The sequence below is a fragment of the Psittacula echo genome (assembly GCF_963264785.1).
Source record: "Psittacula echo genome assembly, chromosome: 6".
In the NCBI taxonomy this organism is placed as follows: domain Eukaryota; kingdom Metazoa; phylum Chordata; class Aves; order Psittaciformes; family Psittacidae; genus Psittacula; species Psittacula echo.
Genome location: NC_137743.1, coordinates 23363784 through 23385093, shown reverse-complemented (window position 1 = coordinate 23385093; position 21310 = coordinate 23363784). Strand labels below are relative to the sequence as shown.

Below are 21310 nucleotides of genomic sequence, written 5' to 3'. Positions count from 1 at the left end.
CACTAAAAGTGAGACAACAAAATCAAGCCCAAATCAAGTGATCCCATTTTTTATAGCTAATCTGTGGAACTCTAAGCTGCAGGATCCATGTACAAATTTGGCTGTGTCCCTGGATTCTGCAGGACTTTATTGCTCAGGGGAAGAAGACAGTAAGAAATTACTCCATAGCCCTGTGTTCGCTAGTCCTTGGAGGCATAACTGCTAAGTACAGCTCATCAACAGAGTAATTAACTAAATTCCAACATGCAGCATAGGAGCCTTGCAGTCACCCTGCTTTCTCTTGTGATACATGGTCAGGATGTCTCCCAACTCCTCAGCACGGATTGCAGGTTTTATTTCCTAGGTCAGTGCAAGAGGGTGAGTGGAAAGCTGAACAAGGGGAATGAAATTCACGGCCTGTGTGCAGCAGTTCCAGCCGAAGGGCGTCTGCAAGCTTGGCTGCGGTCATGAGGAATGAGGGGACACTTCAGCCTGGCAGATTAGCAGGCAGAGCTGGCCTGTAGCTGCGCAGGGCTTGGCACATGTTGCACTTGAGAGAGTTCCTGGCAGATGCATTTTGTAAAAGTCAGAGTACCCTTTTTGATGCGCTTACATCTGCCTTGGCAGAGGGTGCGTCTGCAGCTGTTCACACCCCATGTGCAGGGCACAGGGAGAACAGAGGGAGCAGCGGTGAGGGAACTGCAGCTCCGGAGCAATTAATCTAAAACCTCCCACTTCTTATCACCTCTTCCTTTTCCTTTTCTTTTCTTTGTGTTTCCTCCCTTTGATTTAATACTTATGGAAAAGAGCATGACCTCTGCACACTACTGCTATTAGCATCCCTCTCCTGGCTTTCTTGACTAGGCTGACATATCTGCTGTGCAGGTTGGTGACAAACTGTCAGCATGGGTCCCTGTTGCCATTTGAAAAGGGTTTTATTGCCAGGAAAGGGATTTTGAGGTGTGTCTTTTCCTCAGGGGATTGCAGAAGGTCTGTGGGAAGGATATGTGAGAGCAGTGTGCTTTCTAGGACTGCAAGACCTCACAGGATTACTGTAACCTACTTGCCTAAGATCCTGCATAACAGACCCATAGCATTTCCCTCTGCAAATTTTGGTTTGGAGTAAAGAAGCTTTTGATTTTAATAGTATCAATGATCATTTTCCTACAGCAAGATCTTAAGGTGTCTAAGATATATTCAATTACTTCTAAAAAATATCCACTTACTTTCAGGCTGAACAGACTTCAGCTTCAGGTCAATTAAATCTTATGTCTCCTTTTGGATAAATGGAAATGGCACCCAAAGATGTGGGTACTTTGACAGGGATCAAGCATTTCCATAGCCTTCTCTTTCTTAAGGTCATTAAACAAGTGCTCTCTTTCTGTAAGCCTGAATTTCTGCTTCCAATCCTGCTTCTTCAGAAATCACTTGAGGGTCTAACATTGTTCCTGAAATGAAAGTGCTAACACTGAATACAGGATAAAAGAGGCAGTGCAGTCCCCTTCTACACAGTATTTCTGCTTGCAAGTGTAAGAATCCCAGTAATTTTTTTTTTTTTTTATAGCATTTTGATGGGATCTGATCATCTGTCCCCCAAAATCTTTTTTTGACTTGATGCTTTCTAATCTAGTCCCACATCAGGTGTGTTTGGCCTTTGATTCTTCAATACAAGACTTTATGTTTGGCTCTTTTGGATTGTTTAATGTTTTCTTGAATCTAGCTTACAAATTTAGCTTTACAAATAGCTTACAGATTACTGTGTAATAGTAACTCTTTGAGATTTGCCTCGTTTGTGTATCATGTACAAACTTCTACCAGTGACTTTTTTTTCAGGTCCTTGGTAAAAATAGTCTGTAATGCAGAAGCAAGAGCTGACTTTTCTAGAACTTCACCAGACTATAGAAATACTGAATGATGATTCTTTTTTTTTAAGGCCCTACTATGCTTTTTTGGTTTTAAAGTGCTGCAAAGTTGATTATAATATCATTATTGTTTAAGCAAAATATTGTGCAATATAAGTATGTGTTTGTGGGAGCCTGTTACAATGTTACATTCAGCAGTCAGTGTTGTAGTATCACTGTGTTTTCCTCCAAACAATGCAAGATTAATGCGACCAGATTCTTTTGTGCCCCATTTTTGCTTTTCTAGAGTAAATCACTTTTGGCCACTGAAAATATAGGGCAGTTTGGGACTTGGTTCTCATATAGTGAGGCCACTTAGATACTTTTATTAGAATAAATCCACACTGAGTGATTATGCTAATTGCACAGTGAATGTGTGTATGTGCAAGGCAAGGAGACTTTGGACCAGTGGACCATCTCTTTCCGTGTGCCAAATACCTGTCCCTCATCCTCTGAGAGTCTTCACAAACATAGGCGCCCATGGAAACAAACCAATGGTAGATAGAAGAGTGAGAGCAGTGAGGAGGATATGATTTATGGGTAATGGCAGTAAAGGAACAGAAATTGTGTCATTTCTGAGGACTGCTTTTCCAAATTAATTTTTCTGTGGACGTGGTAAGGTTGATCAAAATATACCAGGGCATGAGAAATGCAAGACCTGTATTACTTCATGGTGCATTAAGTATCTGGTTTTGTTTTTAGGAAGAAGTATCGGAAGGTGCTAGCCAGTGTTGTTATAATCCAAAAGAACTACCGAGCATACTTCTGGAAGAAGAGCCTGCTGCGACTGAAGGCCTCTGCGGTCACCCTGCAGAAGCACTGGCGTGGCCGCCTGGCTCGCAGCCTCTACCAGCACCTGCTGCAGCAGGAACTCCGTCGGAAGCAGGAAGTGGAGGAGAGAAGGAGGCAAGAAGAGGAAGAACAGATCAGAAGAAAGGAAGAGGAAAGACAATGGCAAGAAGAGGAGGAGCGTAGGAGGAAACAGGAAGAGGAAGAGGTGAAGGAAAGGTACAAGATGGTATCTTGCACTTACAGTTCCCTAGCACTGAGGGAGCTGTACAGGCAGGTCTGGTGACACTGGAACAGCAGTTGCATGAGAAAGTGGCCCAATGCCAGGGGACAGAGTTGGGGTGCACTTGTGGGCAGCCTAGAATAGAAAAGCAGCATAGAAAAGGAGTATCCTGCTTCCTTTAGGAAGTCAAATTGCAGTGCATTTTTCCCTTTGGAATCTACATGGTATTCTGCTTTGGAAAGTACATGAAAGCTTCACCAATTGAGCAGAGATGAATATTTTTGTCATTGCCTTTGTAGTGGTAAAGGAATATTTATGCAGTCTTCCAAACTCTGGAAGGATTAGCAATATGAGAAGATACCAGTATCATGGGTCTTGGTGTGTCCAGTAAGATGCATCAGAGAGCAAGATGGGCAGTGTACCTCTGGCTACTGTTGTTCTTACATTCATGAGAATTTACATGTGTTCCTGCTGCTGTGTATCTCTCATCAGGGATATGGATGTGTCGAGAGATCAGGAGGAGAAAGGAAAAGCTAATGTGACAAAAAGAGGCAATCTGTGAGCAGTGACAGTACACCTATTGAGAATCTTGTGCCTCGTATCATTTACTGTTCACTCCATGGTTACCTACATCCTAGCAAAACTGGGTGTCTCTTTTGATATTCTTTTGTTTTAAGAAGCATAAAACTTCAACTATGAGATTATTACATAAGTTTGAAAAAATAACCTGTGACATTAAGTTTTTCATAAATAGTTGGTATGGTTTTTATAGTCTTTTGTAACATACTTGTCCTGATGTTGGATCTTGGCAGACTTAAGGTGTGTGACAAGCATCAGAAAATTCTAGGGTTAGAATCATGTCACAAGAAAAAGAAATTGCTTGCAATTTCACTGGAGATAGTAGGGTGATGTATCTGCTGGGACAAGACATGGAGTCAGTGACACCAGTGATGAAGTTTGGTCAAGGAATTTGTTGAACAACACTGAAGGCTCCATTTTATCAATATGTCAGTTTTCAACAACAGCTGTGCAAGTTCAGAATGTCAAATACTACAGACGCTCTCTCGGGTCTGAAGTCCTCATTGTACTATGTAGAGCCTGTTCCTACCCAGATAAAAGAACCTATTTAGCTTATTCAGTCTAGTGTGTTTCTATTCCTGCCCTTTGGTTCCCAGCCCCATGCAAGGTGTGATGAACTCTGCATCATTGTAAAGAAGTGTCAGTGTTTCTAGGAATTGGGTGAACTGCTCATTTTGATTTCATTTTCTGCTTGAAGTCAAATGGCTTCATTCAGAGTGAGTAGCCAAAAAGGTACTAGCAGACCAACTTGACTAAATCCTGAACTTCCATGGGACCTCAAAAATGAAGTGGAAGTCCACAGAAATTGCAGATTGGCTAATCTACTGAGAACAAGCAAAAAAAACCCAACACACATGCAAGGAGAAAATTAGAAGGCCCAAGATGCAACATGAATCCTAACAAACTCAAAGTTGGCATGCAGTTATTGTGCATACACTTAGGGAGATATTGAGCAATTTGGTTCTACTGTTCAACAGGAAGAAAAAATTATAATGTTGAGAAAGCTGAGGTACTTTATATTATTTTTGTCTTTCCTGGAAGGAACAATACAGTTAGCACAGATGTGAATTGAGAACCTAGTAGGAAAATAAAAGGTTAGAGAATGCTCGAATAAATCAGATTGCAGAGTCATCCAGACTTAGTGAAATCAATGTTTGGGTACTTTAGGAACCAGCTGAAGCAGTTCTATTTTATTCTCGCTTTCTCTTCCTTTGCAGATATTGAGTAGAATTTCCATAAAATGGGAAAATTCCAAACCCACATTTAAAATGGGAAGAGGAAGAATGAGGGAATTGTGGACCAGTCAACCTAACCTCAGTTTTAAGATACTGAAACAAACAGTGGTAAATGCTTGATAAAGGAGTTAAGAGCTAACATGGATTTCTGAAGAACAAACAGCATTAAGTTACTTGTTTCCTCCTGTGATAGCTTATGACATGCCCTCTGGATAGGGAAAAGCCATACAGGGTGGATAACTTGATTTTGAGTAGGTAGGGACTTTGGCATGTTATGACAATCCTGTAAGACACTATGATGAATGTGATTTAGAAAAAAAATGCATGAAGCAAGATTAGGATTTGTGTTTTTAATGCATTGTATTCATAGAATCATAGAGTAGTTAGGGTTGGAGAGGACCTTAAGATCATCAAGTTCCAACCCATTGCATTTTAATTAGTAAGCAATAGTAGGCTTTTGTTAAATAGGAGAGAACTCTTTAGTGGGATTCTTCCACGGTTTGTGCTGGGTATGGTACTAGTGCAATGTTTTCATAATAAGTTGGATGAGGAAATATGAAAACCCTTATTAAATCTGCAGATAAAACCATCTTTTGGAGGGCTTTAAGTATAAAACTAGACAGGATTATAATTTGAATAATTCTGGCAAATTGAAGAAAGGGTCTGGAAAACATAGGGTAACTTCCAATACAAACATATGCAGATCTACAATTAGGAATAATCAAATGCACAGAGAGAGAAAAACAAATGCCTACTTCAACTGGAGAAGAAGATTTGGAGGCTAAGTTGAGCATGTTTTCAGTGTCATGCTGTGTGAGAGGAGAAAGCAAATGCTGTCTTTAAACAGGATCCTTTCTGTGAGATGTGGGGGTGATTCTTCCGTTCCGCTTGGCACTTGTAAGGCTTCAGTTGGAGTACTGTCCTCAGTTTTGGGTGTCACATTTCAGGAAGAGTTTGGATCATTTGGAGATGAGTGGAAAGCAGCAAGAAGTATCAGAGGTCTAAAAAATGAGAGGAACAGTTGCAGCAATTAGTGTGTAGATTGTAAGTGATATTCTTGATTTATTTTAAAATGGCTCTGCTTCTCTGCCTTATCATTTAAGGCAATTGTTTAACCCATGGCTCTTAGAGATCTTTCAGTAGAGTTGGAACCATCTGGATCTCACTTATGTCAGCTTTCATTTATAACCATTTTCTGGATTTTGTTTTTTTGAGAGGGAGAGCGCAAGAGTGAGGACTTTGTGACTTGCAGCTGCAATTTAGAGTTTGGCTGGGAGGCTGAAGGCCCTGAGAAATAAATATTGTTGCCCTCCTATTCTGCTTGAGGTTGAATTATAGATTTGAAAATTCCCACTGCCAGTCTGAATTCAGCTGCACAGTGGTTACTACAGGCAAACTCTTCCATCCAACCACATACTATCCCTGCTCCCTGTGCATGACTCTGGCATTTTCTGCTAGTTCAGTTGCTTGTAGCATGCTCACTATGGAGAAACTGGCCATAATAGTGACAGCTTTCTCTTGAAGTACAACCTTTTTGATCTGAGTGGAGATGCAGCACCGTGGGATAGTTTTTTTCCTCTACTCATATTTACTAACAAACTGACTCTTACAGCCCTTACTAGTAAACTAGGTTTTGGATGCCATTGAGAAGTTATGCAAGCTGGAGCACCCAGGTCTCTAGAATAGAAAGTAAAAGCCAAACAAAGCACAGATTCCATTCTGGTATTACAATAATTCTGTTTTTTAAAAAAACCAAACACAAATAGTTTCCTGGTATCTGTCAGTCATGCAGGTACAGTCTCATTTAATATCCATGGACGTACAGTACTTCAGAAGATTCTGTTTACATTTATTGTGAGTCAACCTGATCAGTCTTTCTGACAGTGTTTCCAATGTCCTTCTTAGTGTGTTCTACCTAGTCCAGTTTCCTGATTGATCTGAAAAAAGCTAAGTGTGTTGAGGAAATCTGTTGTATCCACAAAGGTCGTGCCAACCACAGAGAATTGGATGTTTACTATATTACAAAAGCTTTTAAATCAGTCTTACCACAGGCACCTTACTTTAAGCTTAACTGTGGAGGGATGATGTGTCCATGTAATTCTGAAAGCCTCATATAGAAGGACTGGGACTATCTCTTGACTATTGTGTCTTGTTTCTTAACAGAGAAAAGGACCAACTGAATCTGCTACTCCAGGTGGCTCAGGTAAGTTTAAGAGTTATTCTTTACGTATATTTTCTATTGAGTATCTGTGAAGGGTCCCCCATTGCCTACACTTTGACCAGAGCTAGTATTTTTATTGTGGCAACACTATTTAAGAAATTGGCTTTGTTCATTCAAAACCTGCAGATGTTTGGCTTTGGCAGAGAAGCATAGAGTGAACAAAGTGGTGTTTTTTTCAAGGCTCCTGTACCAGCCTGCATAGTTCCTGTCTGAAAATTTTTTATTGAACGTGCAGCATCCTTTCTTCTCTCTCTACTGCTTGAGCTTATTGTATGACCTTGTGATGTGCTGAACATAGTCTATTTTCCTGGATTGTTGCCTGTAACAGCCAAAATAAGAGTGCAGCCAGCTGCTGCCATGGCTAAAATAAAGCCCTTGTAACTGATCTAATTGTTGGTACTTGATATATCAAAGAGCACACCACCTACCCTGAGGTGTGTGAAAACAGCTGTGTATTTTCTTATTTCTTGTCTCAAACCACTTGTTCCCCAGTTTTAGGCCAGCTCTGTTCTGGAGAGATGACAAGTTAGAGTATAGAAATGCATTTGTCCACAAGTAAGAGTCAAGTAGAGAGCAATAAACAGTATAACTAAAGAAAGCAAGGTTTGTACCTTAAATGGGCCAGTTCATTGGCTGCATTGTCATACTCCAGACAGGAAGTACATGAAATCCTTTTGGAATTTATTTATGTTTTTTCTTGTGTGTGTGTGTTTTCAACATCCTCTGTGGAGGGGAGGGTGGCTTTATCTTACAGCTAAATGTCAGTGAAAGTTACCAGTATCTTCCGTCTTCTAATTATTGTGTACTTACTAGAAATTTCCTGTTACTTCAGTTATGGAGAACAGGAAGACTGAGTCTTCAGCAGCCAGTCATCATCCATCCAGTGATGCTAAAGAATGCCAAGAAACTCTGGGTGGAGTTTTGGTGGAGTGGGATTGGAATGGATGCAGTCCTTACTTCACTGCAAGTACCCCTTCCAGACCTAGATTTTCTGATGGTCAGGCCCCCAGCTCAGGAAGCAATGAAATCCCCAAATCTTCCAATGAATTTCCAGGAAATCTTCAGCTCTTAAGCAGGCAGTGCATATATGTATTCATATTGCTCTTTTATGTGTGTGAGATAGTTCAAAAAGAGGCGATGGGCTTTCAGAATGCTTTTACCCAAATTGTAGTGTACAAAGGGCTGTAATATGAGCAGCAGACAGAGGGGATCTTCTAAAATTTCACTGATTCCAGTGAGCTTATTTGTAAGATTCAGAAAGGAGTTAGGCTGCTTAAAAAAAAGGAGGTACCTGAAAATCCATTAGTTCTACTTTTAGCTTTTATACCATGGATGATTGCAGGATGCTTAGTCATCTTTTTGCAAATGGAAAGTACAAGGCAAACAAGATATGAGGGAAGAAAGATCCAGGCAAGGAACACATATAAGTTGAAGAAACTGCTTTAACACTGTTGTATAAATTCTTCAAGGTGGAAGCTGTAAAGACTGAGGAGGTAGATATTCCCCTGCAGGAAGAGGAGAGACGTCAGATGGAGGAGATCTTAAGACTGGAGAAGGAGATTGAGAAGTTGCAGCAACAGAAAGAGGATCACATGTCTATCATCTGTGAAAATACCAGGAATGAAATCAATCGGCAGCGAGAAGAAGAGATCCAGAGGCTGGAAAAGGAGGCATCTAGGGTTGCCCAGGAGTTTTTGGAGCTGCTGGATTTTGGCAATCTGGATGAAAGTGTGCAGAACTTGGAGCGCTCACTTTCTAGTGAGGGGACACTAAACATTGACTGCAGCCTGGTGGCACCACTGGCTGAAGAAGAAGTGGATGAGGGTTTTCATGCTGATGATGAAGGACGACCAACTTCCAGTTTGGTGGTCTTGAATCAGCATGGCACAAGAAACAGCAATAGCTACTCAGAGAAAGTCACAGACACAAGCCTTTCACTTCTCCATAGGGAAGTTGGAGAGGTTGTTCCTGCTCCAGAACAACCTGTGGATAGAACCACTAGCCCCAAGGAGCAGAGGGCTCTATCTGACCCAGCAGAGAGCATTTACAGCACTGTCTCAGATACACAAAGGAGTAACAGAAGAGAGGTGGGAGAGCCGATTTACACTTCCCCCCCCGATGTGGAGTCTGACTATGACCATGAGGAATTTGATGGCTGTGGAGAGGCAGGTAGCACCTCAGCTGAGCCTCTGAATGGTGAGGAAGGTCTGAGACACTCCCATGGTACCAGTCTGGACTCCAACCGTGGCAGCCTGGACTCGGTAAGATGCTCTCCCTTTACTTTTCCAGACACCAGTGTAACTTTGTTGGCATTTTTAATAATATCCTTGTCTTCTTACTCAGTGTCTGCTTGCTGTTTGTATTATTACTGACATATAACTCCCTGTTACATCAATAATCAGCTTGAAAAAAGGGAAGAGTCATAGGTAGGCTGAAGGCCAGAGGGCTTGTGATTGTCCAGTGTCTACTGGTACAGAAGCTAGCACATGTCTCTAGACTATTTTAGATTTTTTTCCATCACCTTATATTAACCTAATACCCTTTAGGAAGACTGAAAGCAGGCAACTAGTATCTTGTAGGTATGTGTTCTGCCTTAGAGAGATTTCACAGAAGTAGCCTGAGCTTTCAGTGGACAGTCACAAGAGGAAATGGGAAGGGCTGGGGTTTGGTTTGTTTCCATCACTAAAGCTTCTCTTGTTCTAGTCCTGTTACTGTTCGGAGTCAATGGCTTATTTTCAGCTACTGTGTAATAGATAAGCTATTCTAAAGCTACAAAAAATTGCTGTGCTGATATAGGCTAGGTCCCAGTGCACATAACTGAGACTGAACCTTTTCATTCCTACCACAGGGACAGTGACTTGGTAGTAAAGCTGGGCTATTAGCTTTACACTTGGTGCATCTCAGTTTAGATCCCATACTAGGCTCTGAACTTCCTGAGTGCCCTGAGGCTAGTTGCTTAATAATGCAATGATACATCCCCTTACAGAAGCAGATGTCAGGTGAGCCCACATAAGATTGTGAGGAGTTCAGGTGTGAAGCCAAAGATAGCCATAAAAATACTTCTGATAAATTATGTCTCTGAGAATAGAGCTTTGAGCTATAAAATATCTGTAGAAAAGGATTGATTGGTTGACTTTTAAGGAATTCAGTTTACTTCCTTTACTATTCTTTTCCAATGGCAGATTGTGACCTCTCTTAAAAAGTTGCTTGATCTTTCCTGTTTGCATTTCCCTAATGTCAGCTGCCAGCCATCAGAATATTTTGTGATGTGATCTGCTTGAGTAAAGATACCTTCTCTGTGGGCAGGTACTCGGATCACTGTCAGGTAATCTTCAAGTCATGAATCATTCTGTCACAGCCTAGACCAGTTTCCACCATTCTTCATAAAATGTAAATAAGAAGTGGAGGGTTTTATTGAGCTGCACAGCGAGTAAGACCCATAAAAAATCCAGCTGTTACTGTGTCATGGCAAGAAGCATACGAGAGATAACTGCAGCAGGGTCAAGATCCCATCAGTAGCTGCTGGTCCAAGAGTACTTGCTTTTTGAACCTCAATGGCAAGAGAGGGAGAACGACTGAGTGGAACAGGAATGGGACAAAAGAGTAGCACTTTGCAGGGTCACAGAGAGAGGACAGAAGGGAAACATGAGAAAAAGCAACATGCATTTGGGAAAAGAAAAAGTCTAAGGAACTGCCTTTATTAGTATTAAATTAATAAAGCCAGTCAAATGAAGTTGTATTTAAAGTAAAGGAAATGATAGGGTAATATGAGGTTTCATCGTAAAGTACTTTCTTATGGTTGAGGGCCATTATCTAGTTGTAGAACAGGGATGAGTAAATACTGTGATATTATTTCAGTAGTTTAGATCTTTGGACTGCGGGCTCTGCCTTGAAACAGAAAAGTTTGTTACCGCAGGTAACTGGAGTTTTCTAGCCATGTCCACTGCTGAATGTCACTTTCCTTTCTGATATGGAAATTCCATGCTCTAGAGACTCTTGCTTTAGGCATTAATGGGTAAGCGGTCAAGCCTCTAGTTTTACTGTATTGCTTTTTTTGTACAGGGAGTATGTGTAATTTTGCACCTTTTGATCATGTGACTTCTCTAACCTTGTTAATTTGCTCCAGCCCTCCTGCAGTCAGGAGAGCCCAAGTAGCCTGTATTTGTTATTTCCTTTGTAGTTCCTGGAGAGTGAAGAAGAAGTGGATGTTTACATTGATACAGATGAAGAATTTGGTAATGGACGAGTCACTCTCTTCAATGGCACAGGACCACCTTATTTTCACAGCTATCTCTACATGAAAGGTAAGTGCTTTAGCCAACACTTTGGAAGGATGGAATCCACAAAGCCCACTTCCCTCTTCTGTTTCTTCAGAACCATCATCTTCGTCTTCTCTTACTTCTCTATTTAATCTCTTTTTATCCCCTTCTTTTATTTAATGCAAGCAAACCAAACAACTAGGAGGTGGATGTCAGGGAATTGGACTGGTTTTCTTTGCCACTGGGACTTAATTGTGCCCACTTAGCATGGGCTTAAATGACTCATTCTGAGCAACAAAACTGAAGACAGTATAAAAATATAGTAGTGTATGTATTTCTATATTTTATGTTTGTTTCACTAGTTTGTTCTGGTTTTTCTCTGTCCAAACTTAAGCATAACCTTATTTCCCTCCTTCAGCTCCTTTGTTTCCTCTAGGAACTGAATTTCCTACCAAGCGCCAAAGAAGGAGGGTCAGAATGGAAGCATGGCACTTGTTGCATGTCTGATGAAATCTTGTTTCCTTGCTTTTCAGGAGGTCTCATGAACCCATGGAGGCGGCGCTGGTGTGTTCTGAAGAATGAGGCCTTCATGTGGTTTCGCACCAAGCAAGAGGCACTAAAGTCAGGCTGGCTCTATAAAAAAGGTGGAGGAATGTCAACACTTTCACGCCGCAACTGGAAACGTCGGTGGTTTGTGCTTCGAGAATCCAAGCTGATGTACTTTGAGAATGATAGTGAAGAAAAGCTGAAGGGGACAATTGATATCAGAAGGGCAAAGTAAGTGAAGAAATAAATCCTTGTGATCCCCAGTATTCACGCTCTAAATTAATAATGAAGTGTTTAGTGCTGCCAGTTGATCAGCCTATGTATTTCCCATAGGGCTAGGAGAATCAGAAACATAAGGAAAGAAAAAGACAATTAGAACTTGTAGTTTTAGTCTGGAGGTAGTCTGGAATTGCTTGATAAGTAGTATCAAGTCTTGCATTTCATAATTCAGCAGAAGCTCTTTCCAAGCCATGGAAGAAGCCAGAACGGGAGGGGATAATTAAGTACATACCCCATGCATTCTCTCCTACCCTGACTCCATCTGTTTCCTGGCATCTTCAGGCATTCACAGAGGTGGTATGAAGCTCACAGCGGATCTGAATTTGGCAACATGTACTGTGCTTTTTCCTGAGTCCCAGATGCTCTTTTTGCCGCTTTAGCCAATTCCTCAGCTCCTGCTGTAGGAAAGGAGAGCCTAGTCATCTGTTAGCATTATGTGGTCCTGTAAAGTGCCGAAAAGAGTGGCACACCCCACTTGTAAACAGCCCTCTGTATCAACCTCCCTGTTATCTCTTCTTCCATGTAATCATGTAGTCTGCTGGTGTCTTGAAAAGCCATTTAACACCTAAAGTTTTGCTTTTGTAGTAGATTAACAGCACAAATGTTTTTAAGGAGATCCTAAAATCCCTGATGTATATTGGAAAAATGTGTTTCTGTTGGAGTTATAAGCCATCTGAATCAGTGCTTTCCCTTCTCTATGTTGAATGGTACAATGTGGAAAAGAAAGTTGGCCAGATGGAATTCATGCCTGTGAAAGGTTTTCAGTTTTGACTCTTGTGATTTGGTATGTTCCAGGGAGATTGTGGACATTCATGAAAAGGAGAATGCCTTGGACATTGTGACGGAAGACAGAGTTTATCACATTGTCGCAGAGTCACCAGAAGATGCCAGGTACAAGAGGGAGTTTTGTTAGGTTTGTTCATTCAGTGCAAGTCTGACCCAACTTGCTCATGGGACAGCCTGGGAAATATAATCACTTCCCTTTTGCTGGAGAAAAGAGGGGATTCATTCCTGACTGTCATTTAGTGCTTACTAGGAGGTACCACACCTACTTTGGGGACTCCCTGTTGCAGCTTCTGGGATGGTGGTTCAGCCTATCAGTCAGTTAGAGGACTGCCACCTTCTTATGTGGCTGTGAGCATGCTGAATTCAAGGGTTACTTCAGGAGACACACAAAACCTTAATATAAACTGGAACATCTAATAGCTGATTTATTTATTAAATGGAATCTTGAATCAAACAAAAAGTCTATTCATGTTGTCTGTAAATGATTGCGAGAGCAGCTGGGTTTTACCCAGGAGACAGAGAAGAGGCTGCAGCTTATCAGAGTCTGTAGTGTCATCTGATAAAATCTTCTCAGTGCAAAGCAAACAAATGACTCATGTCCTTCCTTCTTGGTGTCCTGGCCAGACAGTGGGAATCAGTCACTTAAGGGCAGGTTGGACCACCTATTCTGCCTATGCAAAGCCAAATTAAGAGGTTACTGTCCCTAGCTGCTCATGTCTTCCCACTTTTCCCACTGCTACCAAGGCTTCTACTCTCTCAGCCCAGCCAGTGTAACTGCTTCTCTGATCTACTTTAATCTGATGCTGTGAAATTATTTAGGGTTGGTTATTATTTCATTTGGATGTAGGAAGAGTATGGGGGAAGGTGAAAGAGACTAACAAAAATAGTCTGAAGAACTGCCACATGAACAAGAAAAAGGCAAATTCACGGGGCAGTAGCTGAAGAAACAGTAACTTCTGAACCTAGAACTTCCACAACTGGAAGGAAAAGGAATGGGCCTGCCCTAAGATAACATTGCAGAATTGCTAGGAGAAGTATAAAACAAATGTGGCCTCTGTCAATGCTGTATCAGTCTCTGTTCTGAGGGACAAGAAAGCACCAACACTTGCAGTAGCAAAATTAGCAGATCTGATAGAGTATCCAATTTGAGAATCCTTCATGGAGTCTAGATATTTGTTGTTATCATTGGAAGCTGCAGATAAGAATCTGCTTGCTCTGTAACAGAGATTAGCCTCGAGATACGTCCGTAATGAGAAGCTCTCTCACAGCCAAATAATTTAACTCCAAATTAACTTATAAACCCCCCCATGTTTGGCAGCCATATGACTTTTGAGTTTATGAGCAGATCAGAGAGACACTAGTTGGAAAGGCTTCCAGCCGTCTGTAGGACTCTAGTCCAGGAAGATTCCCAACTGACCCTGACTGCCTTACAACTGCTGTATGCTCTTCTCAGTCTGCTGACATGTGCTTATGTAAAGCCATTGCCTGCTTCCAGTTTCTTGAATAGCAAGTAGAAAACTGGATTTTGTGGGAGCAGCTGTCAGTGGGTTGGAGAACGTGCACAGAATTTTCATGGATAAATAGGGAGGAAGGAAGACATTAGAATCTGGTATGATCAGCCCAAGAGATATTTTGTAGTACAGTCCTGAGGAAATTGTGAATGAAGAAATTTTCCCACTGGCAGCTCTCCAGGTTCCTTGATCATATTCTACAGCTAGTTTCACTACCCAAATCTTAACTGTGAGTCTGTTTCAATTGCCAGTGGTTGGTTTAACGTCTTGAGCCGAGTACACAGCGCTACAGCGCAGCAGCTGAGGGAAATGCAAGATGAACAGGCCAATCCAAAAAATGCTGTGGTGAGTTACTGTGCCACCAGTCTGTGGGCATGCTTAGAGCCCTCTGTGTTTAACTATTTTGTGCATGTTTTTCCAGCACTTGCAGTGCTGTAGTTCATCAGCTGCATCAGAAAGTTGCACAATTACTATAAAGAAACAACAAAGATGATAGAACAAAGGGTAAGCAGTGGGGAACATGGTGGTTGTGGTGGGTGGCTCAGCTTGATCACTAATGGCTATCTTTAGTTTGAGGGAAAGATTGGGGCTGCCTTATGCAGATAAAATGCCTTTTGATGGGATTATGGGACTAGTCTGGGACTTCTGTCTGGGTCACAGTTACTCCAGACAGAAGATACACAGTTGGGAAGAACAATGTATTTATTTTGCCAGTACTGAGATACCAGTGAAGGTTATTTCAGACCTTCATAATGCTCTTTGGAAATTTGTAGCTCTTTTTCCTCCAGTCCCATGGAGCCCTTGTACATCTTCTTGTGCTGTTCAGGGAGCAAAGTGACTCACTCGTGCCTTTCTCACATGTTCATTTCTACTCAAGCTATTGGAATTCAGAATAATATTTTCAGTTCCAATCCCATTCATGAAGGAGAATGTCTGTAATGTAAGATGCAAGCAGTTCCTGTTCTCTGTCTTTCTCACTGTACAGGGAACCCTGGATGTTGGGCTTATTGACTCTGTCTGTGCCTCAGACAATCCTGATCGGTAGGTACAGCAGCCTGACCATCTCTTAGATCAGAAACTCTCTAACATTTTTGTGGGTAGGTCCAGATTTTATTTGGGGTTTGCATTTGTTTAAATTAATGAAAATTCTTTTCCACATAAACATAACTGAAGTGTAGCTTGTTTCAAGCTGTGTCATTTCACAGGCATGAATTTCACACCGCATATATTTGCTTTGAGTGAAAATGGTCTTCTTTTCCTCTTAAAAGTGGAAACAGCATAATCTTAATTTCAAGAAATTACAGGCTTACCTATTACTAACACTGAACAAAAATGTCCAGCAAAAGCAGCACTTCCAGTTTTTTAACAGAGTAATTTTGTTGTAAATTTAGCAGAAAGAAACACCATTGTGGAGAACAACGGATTAATTGAGAAATCTCTGTTGTTCTTGAAATCTTTGCAGTGCAAGAGAGCACAGACCTTCAGTTCACAGATTGGTTTGTTTCAGAGAAGAGACATTTCGTATCACTTACATTAACATTTAATTATTTCCCACAGTGTTAACAGGTTCAGCCAGGGCAAAGATTCTTACTAGAGTGCTGGAGTAAAATGTTAGCTACTATTTACCTCTGTGGTCTGTTTTTTTTTTTTTCCTCACACAAGTTGCCAATCTTTGGGGTTACTAGTTTAGGAAATGTGTATCTTGTTAGCAAACTAAGATTTCATTGATCAAAATGTTTTAGCCAGTTCTCAGCATGGCTTCCTCATAGTTAATCTGTGTACCAGTAAAAAAAACTAGGCACAAATAGTAAGCTGAACAGAAATCTGTGTTTGCTTTCAAAGCTTTGAGTCTGTCCTCTTGGAACTGGTCATATTTTTATTTTTCCATTTTCCCCTAGGGCATCAATTCTGTGCAGAACTCTGAATGTTCTTTTGGGAGGGCACATTTGTCTGTTGCAAGAGGACAGAATCATTTAGGAGTAACATAATGTTTTTTCCTCTATTTTGTCAGGATCAGCTCATACTCTTAAAAACCAATCTCAAACCTATTTTAATTTAGGACCTCGCTGGAACCTATGTTTGCTACTGCATGCCTGGTGTTAATAACTATGAGGATAATGGCTGTACTAGCTCAGTCTAGTGGTACTAACACTAGCTCTGTGTGATTGGAGGATAGAACAAAGTCCTGTGCCTATGAACCCAGGACATTTTACAGCTGGTCATTAGCTGATTAATGTTTTCTAGTCTTCAGAAATAGCTTCTGAAAGATGTTTCATTCCATTTATCTGCTCCCTGCATTCATCAGTTTGCAGATCAGCTGCAAAAGAGATGCTCTTAAGTTCTACACTCCTCTGTAGTTTGTATTCAGAGACTTTCTGCATTGTGTATGGGAAGGTAGAGAACATGGCTTTGGGTGTGCTGCGAGTTGAGATACTTGTATGGTTACGACAATTTCAGTGCTTTTATTTTCTGGCAGACCAAATTCTTTTGTGATCATCACAGCAAATCGAGTGATTCACTGCAACAGCGACACTCCTGAGGAGATGCATCACTGGATCTCCCTGCTGCAGAAACCAAAAGGCGAATCTAAGGTTGATGGCCAAGAATTCCTTGTGAGAGGTAAAAGGAAATGCATGTGATTATGATACATGAAACTAGTCTTCCATTTATGATCTGTAGGGAGGTGTGATTGCAGATAATCCCATCTTACTGCTTACTTACTAAGATAATCGCATCTTACTTACTGCTCCCCAAAACCAATCATTTCCTGCCCTCTCCACCTTCCTGCCTGCTGCTTGTCATGTCCTGTGTTATGCTCGCACTGACTCGTATATGATTCGCTGTCAGGTGGTTTCAAAAAGCTAAAGCTGGAAAAAAAGAAGTACTTCTTTATACGTTTAGTTTTTGGATGTTAGTTCTGTAGCTTATTTCAACATGTCCAGCAAATGCCGTCAGGGAACAGGAAGGGAGCATGGCTGCTGTTTAGGAGCAGCTGGCTTAGACTGACTATGACATGACACTGCAGCTTTTGTTTTCAGAAAGCTCTGTTCCTTCTGACACCTGTCATGTAGAGAGGGAGGGAGAGAGATCTTTGTGGGATTGCTGCTGTCCTCAGCTAAACAAACTAACCTGATTAGGGTTGACATAGTGAGGTATAAAGAATTCTCTGAGGCTGAGCAAAAAATTTAAATTACGTCTCTATTTAGAGCTTAGTTGGTGATGGAGGACCTGATGCATGAGTACTGATCACACATATTACAAATATTACCCCATTTGTCTCAAATATTTTTAAATTCCCTTAGTACTTTCAGCCCATCACATGGTCTTAAAGGTATGAAGGCGCTCCTGATCCCATCTGTGGAAAGGAGGAGCATGAGCAAATTGCCTGACACCTTCCAGAAAGTATCTGTGATGAATAAAGGTCCAAGAGTGCTCATGGCAAGGCAAAAGTGGCATAAGCCTTCCATCCTAGTCTTAAATATTTTAAGGAAATTAAATGCTATAAAGCAGACTATCAAACAACAGTGTGAATACCTTAAATTTTAAACACTTAATTGCAGGGTAGCAGTTCCTTTCATCTTATATTGTTCATTAGTTTAAGATAAAAAGAAATGCTGCTTTGCAAAGTCAATGTATGCTCTGCACTTCATAGTAAGATGTTCGTGTGACAGTAATGTAGCCATGAAGGCATATGTTCAGAAAGGTCTGTTTCTTTATCTTTTCTTTATATGGAACCTCTGGGCTCAGTCCCACATTCTTTGAACTTTTTGCCTTGTGGGTGGACATTACTTTTTACAGCTCTGAATAGAAAATTGTCTTTTTGACAGCTTTCACAACTCAGACTATGTTTTCTTTTATAGTATTGAATGTAAAATGAGAGAAGACATATTTTTCCTGACCATGGGAGGAAGAGATGCATGTATCACCAAACCTTTTTCATTGAGGTTTGGATAAGCATTTGGCATCTCTTTGGAGAAATGAATTGTAAAGTATTTGTTCACATGTTTGTGACTTGTGAAAGAAGCATTCTTAATAGAGGATGCCCTCATGGTGATGGCAAACTAAACCACAGATCAATACATAAAGTTGAAGGATGGAACAGCTAAGTGGAAAATTTTGGGCTACTTTCTTACAGAGACTGTACAGAATACTGCCACAGCCAGTAAAGCAGAGCTGGTAGGTCCCAGCATGATGAGCCTTTTGCAGAGGGTGGAATTCTTGTCCCATAGTTAGAGAGCTACCAGGCCAGAGACAAGATTGCTGTGGTGGTAAAACCATTGACATGTCTGTATTCCTGTGCTAGGCTGGCTTCATAAAGAGGTTCAGAGCAACAACAAGATGTCCTCTCTGAAGATGAAGAAACGCTGGTTTGTTCTGACGAATACTGCCCTTGACTACTACAAGTCATCTGAGCGCACAGCTGCCAAACTTGGCACACTTGTGCTCAATAGCCTCTGCTCCATAGTACAGCCTGATGAGAGGGTCTTCAAAGACACAGGTAAGAGGAAGAAAGTGGTAATGAGCAGATCTTCCATGCGTGAAGTTGCCTGAAGAAGGAATAATGCAGGAATGTAGTGGTGTGTCATGCTGAGAAGGTGGTCTTGATGTTATGTGAGGCTTTGTGTCTGGCTTCAAACATCTGTTCTCACAGAAACTGTAAGAGACTTGCAAATGGCCACAGTAGTGTGCAAGTGACAGCAAGTCCCTCACACCTGATGGAGTTATGCAGTGCTGATGTTTTTTCACTGAGTAGTGTCACTATGTGTTTCCCATATCGGCAAAGGGGCATGAATTCTTGTAGTTGACACTGTAATTATCAGAACATCTTTATAAATAACTGTTGCTTTGTAGCATGACCTACATTTGTCTCTGGGGACAGTGTTATTGTCTTAAATGACAGCAGTGGCATACACTCTTTTCTGTAGCATCACTTAACTCATCAGAAACAAAAGATTACAAGAGCCTATGTTTGCTTTCTGTGCAGTGTCACACAGTTCTGGGAAGGCAGGATCTGGCATGATCCTCCCTGGCTTGCCTTATGAGTTCAGGAGGGGAAAAGGGTGAAATCCCCCTGACAGAAGATGAGCCTTAGAACAAGAATTGAAATACTGGACATTTGAGTAGTGGAATTACTTGGGGTATTTCTAAAAAGGGCTGGAAGCTGGAAGCACTTAGTAAAGTGAGATGAGAGAAAATTTCTTCCACTTGCTCACAACAGGTAGTCCATGTTTTTGATCCCAACAAATATCTAGGGCTGCTTTTAGCAAAGCGAATTTGTCATCTCTCAGTTTATGTCAAATACAGTATTTTTAAAAACTTTGAGAATTCATTTGGCAATTTGACTGGGTGCTCTGTGTAGAGTGGTCATTTTCTGAGTGACGACAGACAGCCCAAATGCTGTCTGTGAAAGTGACCTGCCTGATTGGCAGGGAAGTATTCATGTTACACTGCAAGATCTATCTTGGAAAGCTGTCTTTGTACCAAAATTTGGATTAGGACCTTCCTGCTGATAAATATGTTTGGGGAATAGGGACATTAATGTCTATCTAGTCAATTTTAACTAGACACACCATATGTTGCTATCAAAGCAGCAAGGGTTTTCTCTGACATGCTACAAGCAGGAAGAGAACCATAGAATTATTTAGGTTGGAAAAGACCTTTAAGATCATCAAGTCCAACTGCTAAACTAGGGCTGCCAAGTCCATCACTAAACCATGTCCCTAAGCACCATATCTACATGTCTTTTAAATACCTCCAGGGATGGTGACTCCACCACTTCCCTGCGCAGCCTGTTCCAATGCTTCACAACCCTTTTGGTGAAGAAATTTTTTCCCAATATCCAAACTACTCCTCCCCTGGTGCAACTTGAGGCCATTTCCTCAAGTCCTGTTGCTTGTTACTTGGGATAAGAAACTGACCCCTACCTCACTACAGCCTCCTTTCAGAAGGTGTGTCCTGAGCCTCTTTTTCTCCAGGCTAAACATCCCCAATTTCTTCACCCACTCCTCATAAGATTTTTTTTCTGGACCCTTCACCAGCTTCATTGCTGTTCTTTGGATGCACCCCAGTGCCTCAGTGGCTTTCTTATAGTGAGGGGCCCAAGCCTGAACACAGTGTTCTGAGGTGTGGCCTCAGCAGTGCCAAGTACAGGGAGAGAATCACTTTCCCTAGTCCTGCTGGCCACACTGTTCTGATACAAGCCAGGATGCTGTTTACCTTCTTGGCCACCTGGGCACACTGCTGGCTTATGTTCGTCCGGCAGTTGAACACCACCTTGAGGTCCTTTTCTGTGGGGCAGCTTTCCAGCCACTCTTCCCTGAGCCTGTAGCATTGCATGTGGTTGTTGTGACCCAAGTGTAGGACCCAGAACTTTGCCTTGTCAGACCTCATACAGTTGGCCCATTGATCCAGCCCGTCCAGATGTCTCTGTAGAGTCTTCCTGCCTTCCAGCACATGAACACTCCTGCTGAACTTGGTGTTGTCTATACCCGACAAACTTACTGAGAGTGCCCTCAATACCTTGTCCAGATCATTGGTAAAGATATTAAACAGAACTGGCCCCAGTACTGAGCCCTGGGGAACAGCACTTGTGACTGGCCACCAACTGGGTTTAACTCCACTTATCACCACTCTTTGGGCCCAGCCATCCAGCCAGTCTTTTACCCTGCAAAGGGTACACCCATCCAAGGCATGAACAGGCAATTTCTTCAGGAGAGTGCTGTGGAAAATGATGTTGAAGGCTTTACTAAAGCCTAGGTAGACAACATCCACATCCTTTCCCTCATCCACTCAGCAGGTCACCTTGTCATAGAAGAGGATCAGGTCAGTCAAGCAGGTCCTGCCTTTCGTAAACCCATGCTGATTTGGCCTGATTGCCTGGTTGTCCTGTAGATGCCATGTGATGGCACTGAAGATGATCTGCTCCATAACCTTCCCGGGCACCAAGGGCAGACTGAGAGGCCTGTAGTTCCCTGCGTCCTCCTTCTTTTAGATGAGTGTCAC

At 41.7% G+C, this 21310-nt stretch overlaps 1 protein-coding gene across 1 annotated transcript in view; it reads left to right on the top strand.

Moving 5' to 3' along the window:
* The window catches only part of LOC308223217 (unconventional myosin-X-like), a gene marked incomplete at both ends in the record, with an annotated part of 95066 nt that overhangs the window by 62553 nt on the left and 11203 nt on the right, over window positions 1-21310 (top strand). Inside the window, 10 exons of the mRNA XM_080621970.1 lie at window positions 2583-2888; window positions 6870-6909; window positions 8397-9188; window positions 11108-11231; window positions 11720-11963; window positions 12807-12902; window positions 14560-14653; window positions 15294-15349; window positions 16785-16927; window positions 18612-18806. Of these exons, the coding sequence (XP_080478096.1) occupies window positions 2583-2888; window positions 6870-6909; window positions 8397-9188; window positions 11108-11231; window positions 11720-11963; window positions 12807-12902; window positions 14560-14653; window positions 15294-15349; window positions 16785-16927; window positions 18612-18806 (2090 nt within the window). The remainder of the gene's footprint in view (window positions 1-2582; window positions 2889-6869; window positions 6910-8396; window positions 9189-11107; window positions 11232-11719; window positions 11964-12806; window positions 12903-14559; window positions 14654-15293; window positions 15350-16784; window positions 16928-18611; window positions 18807-21310) is intronic.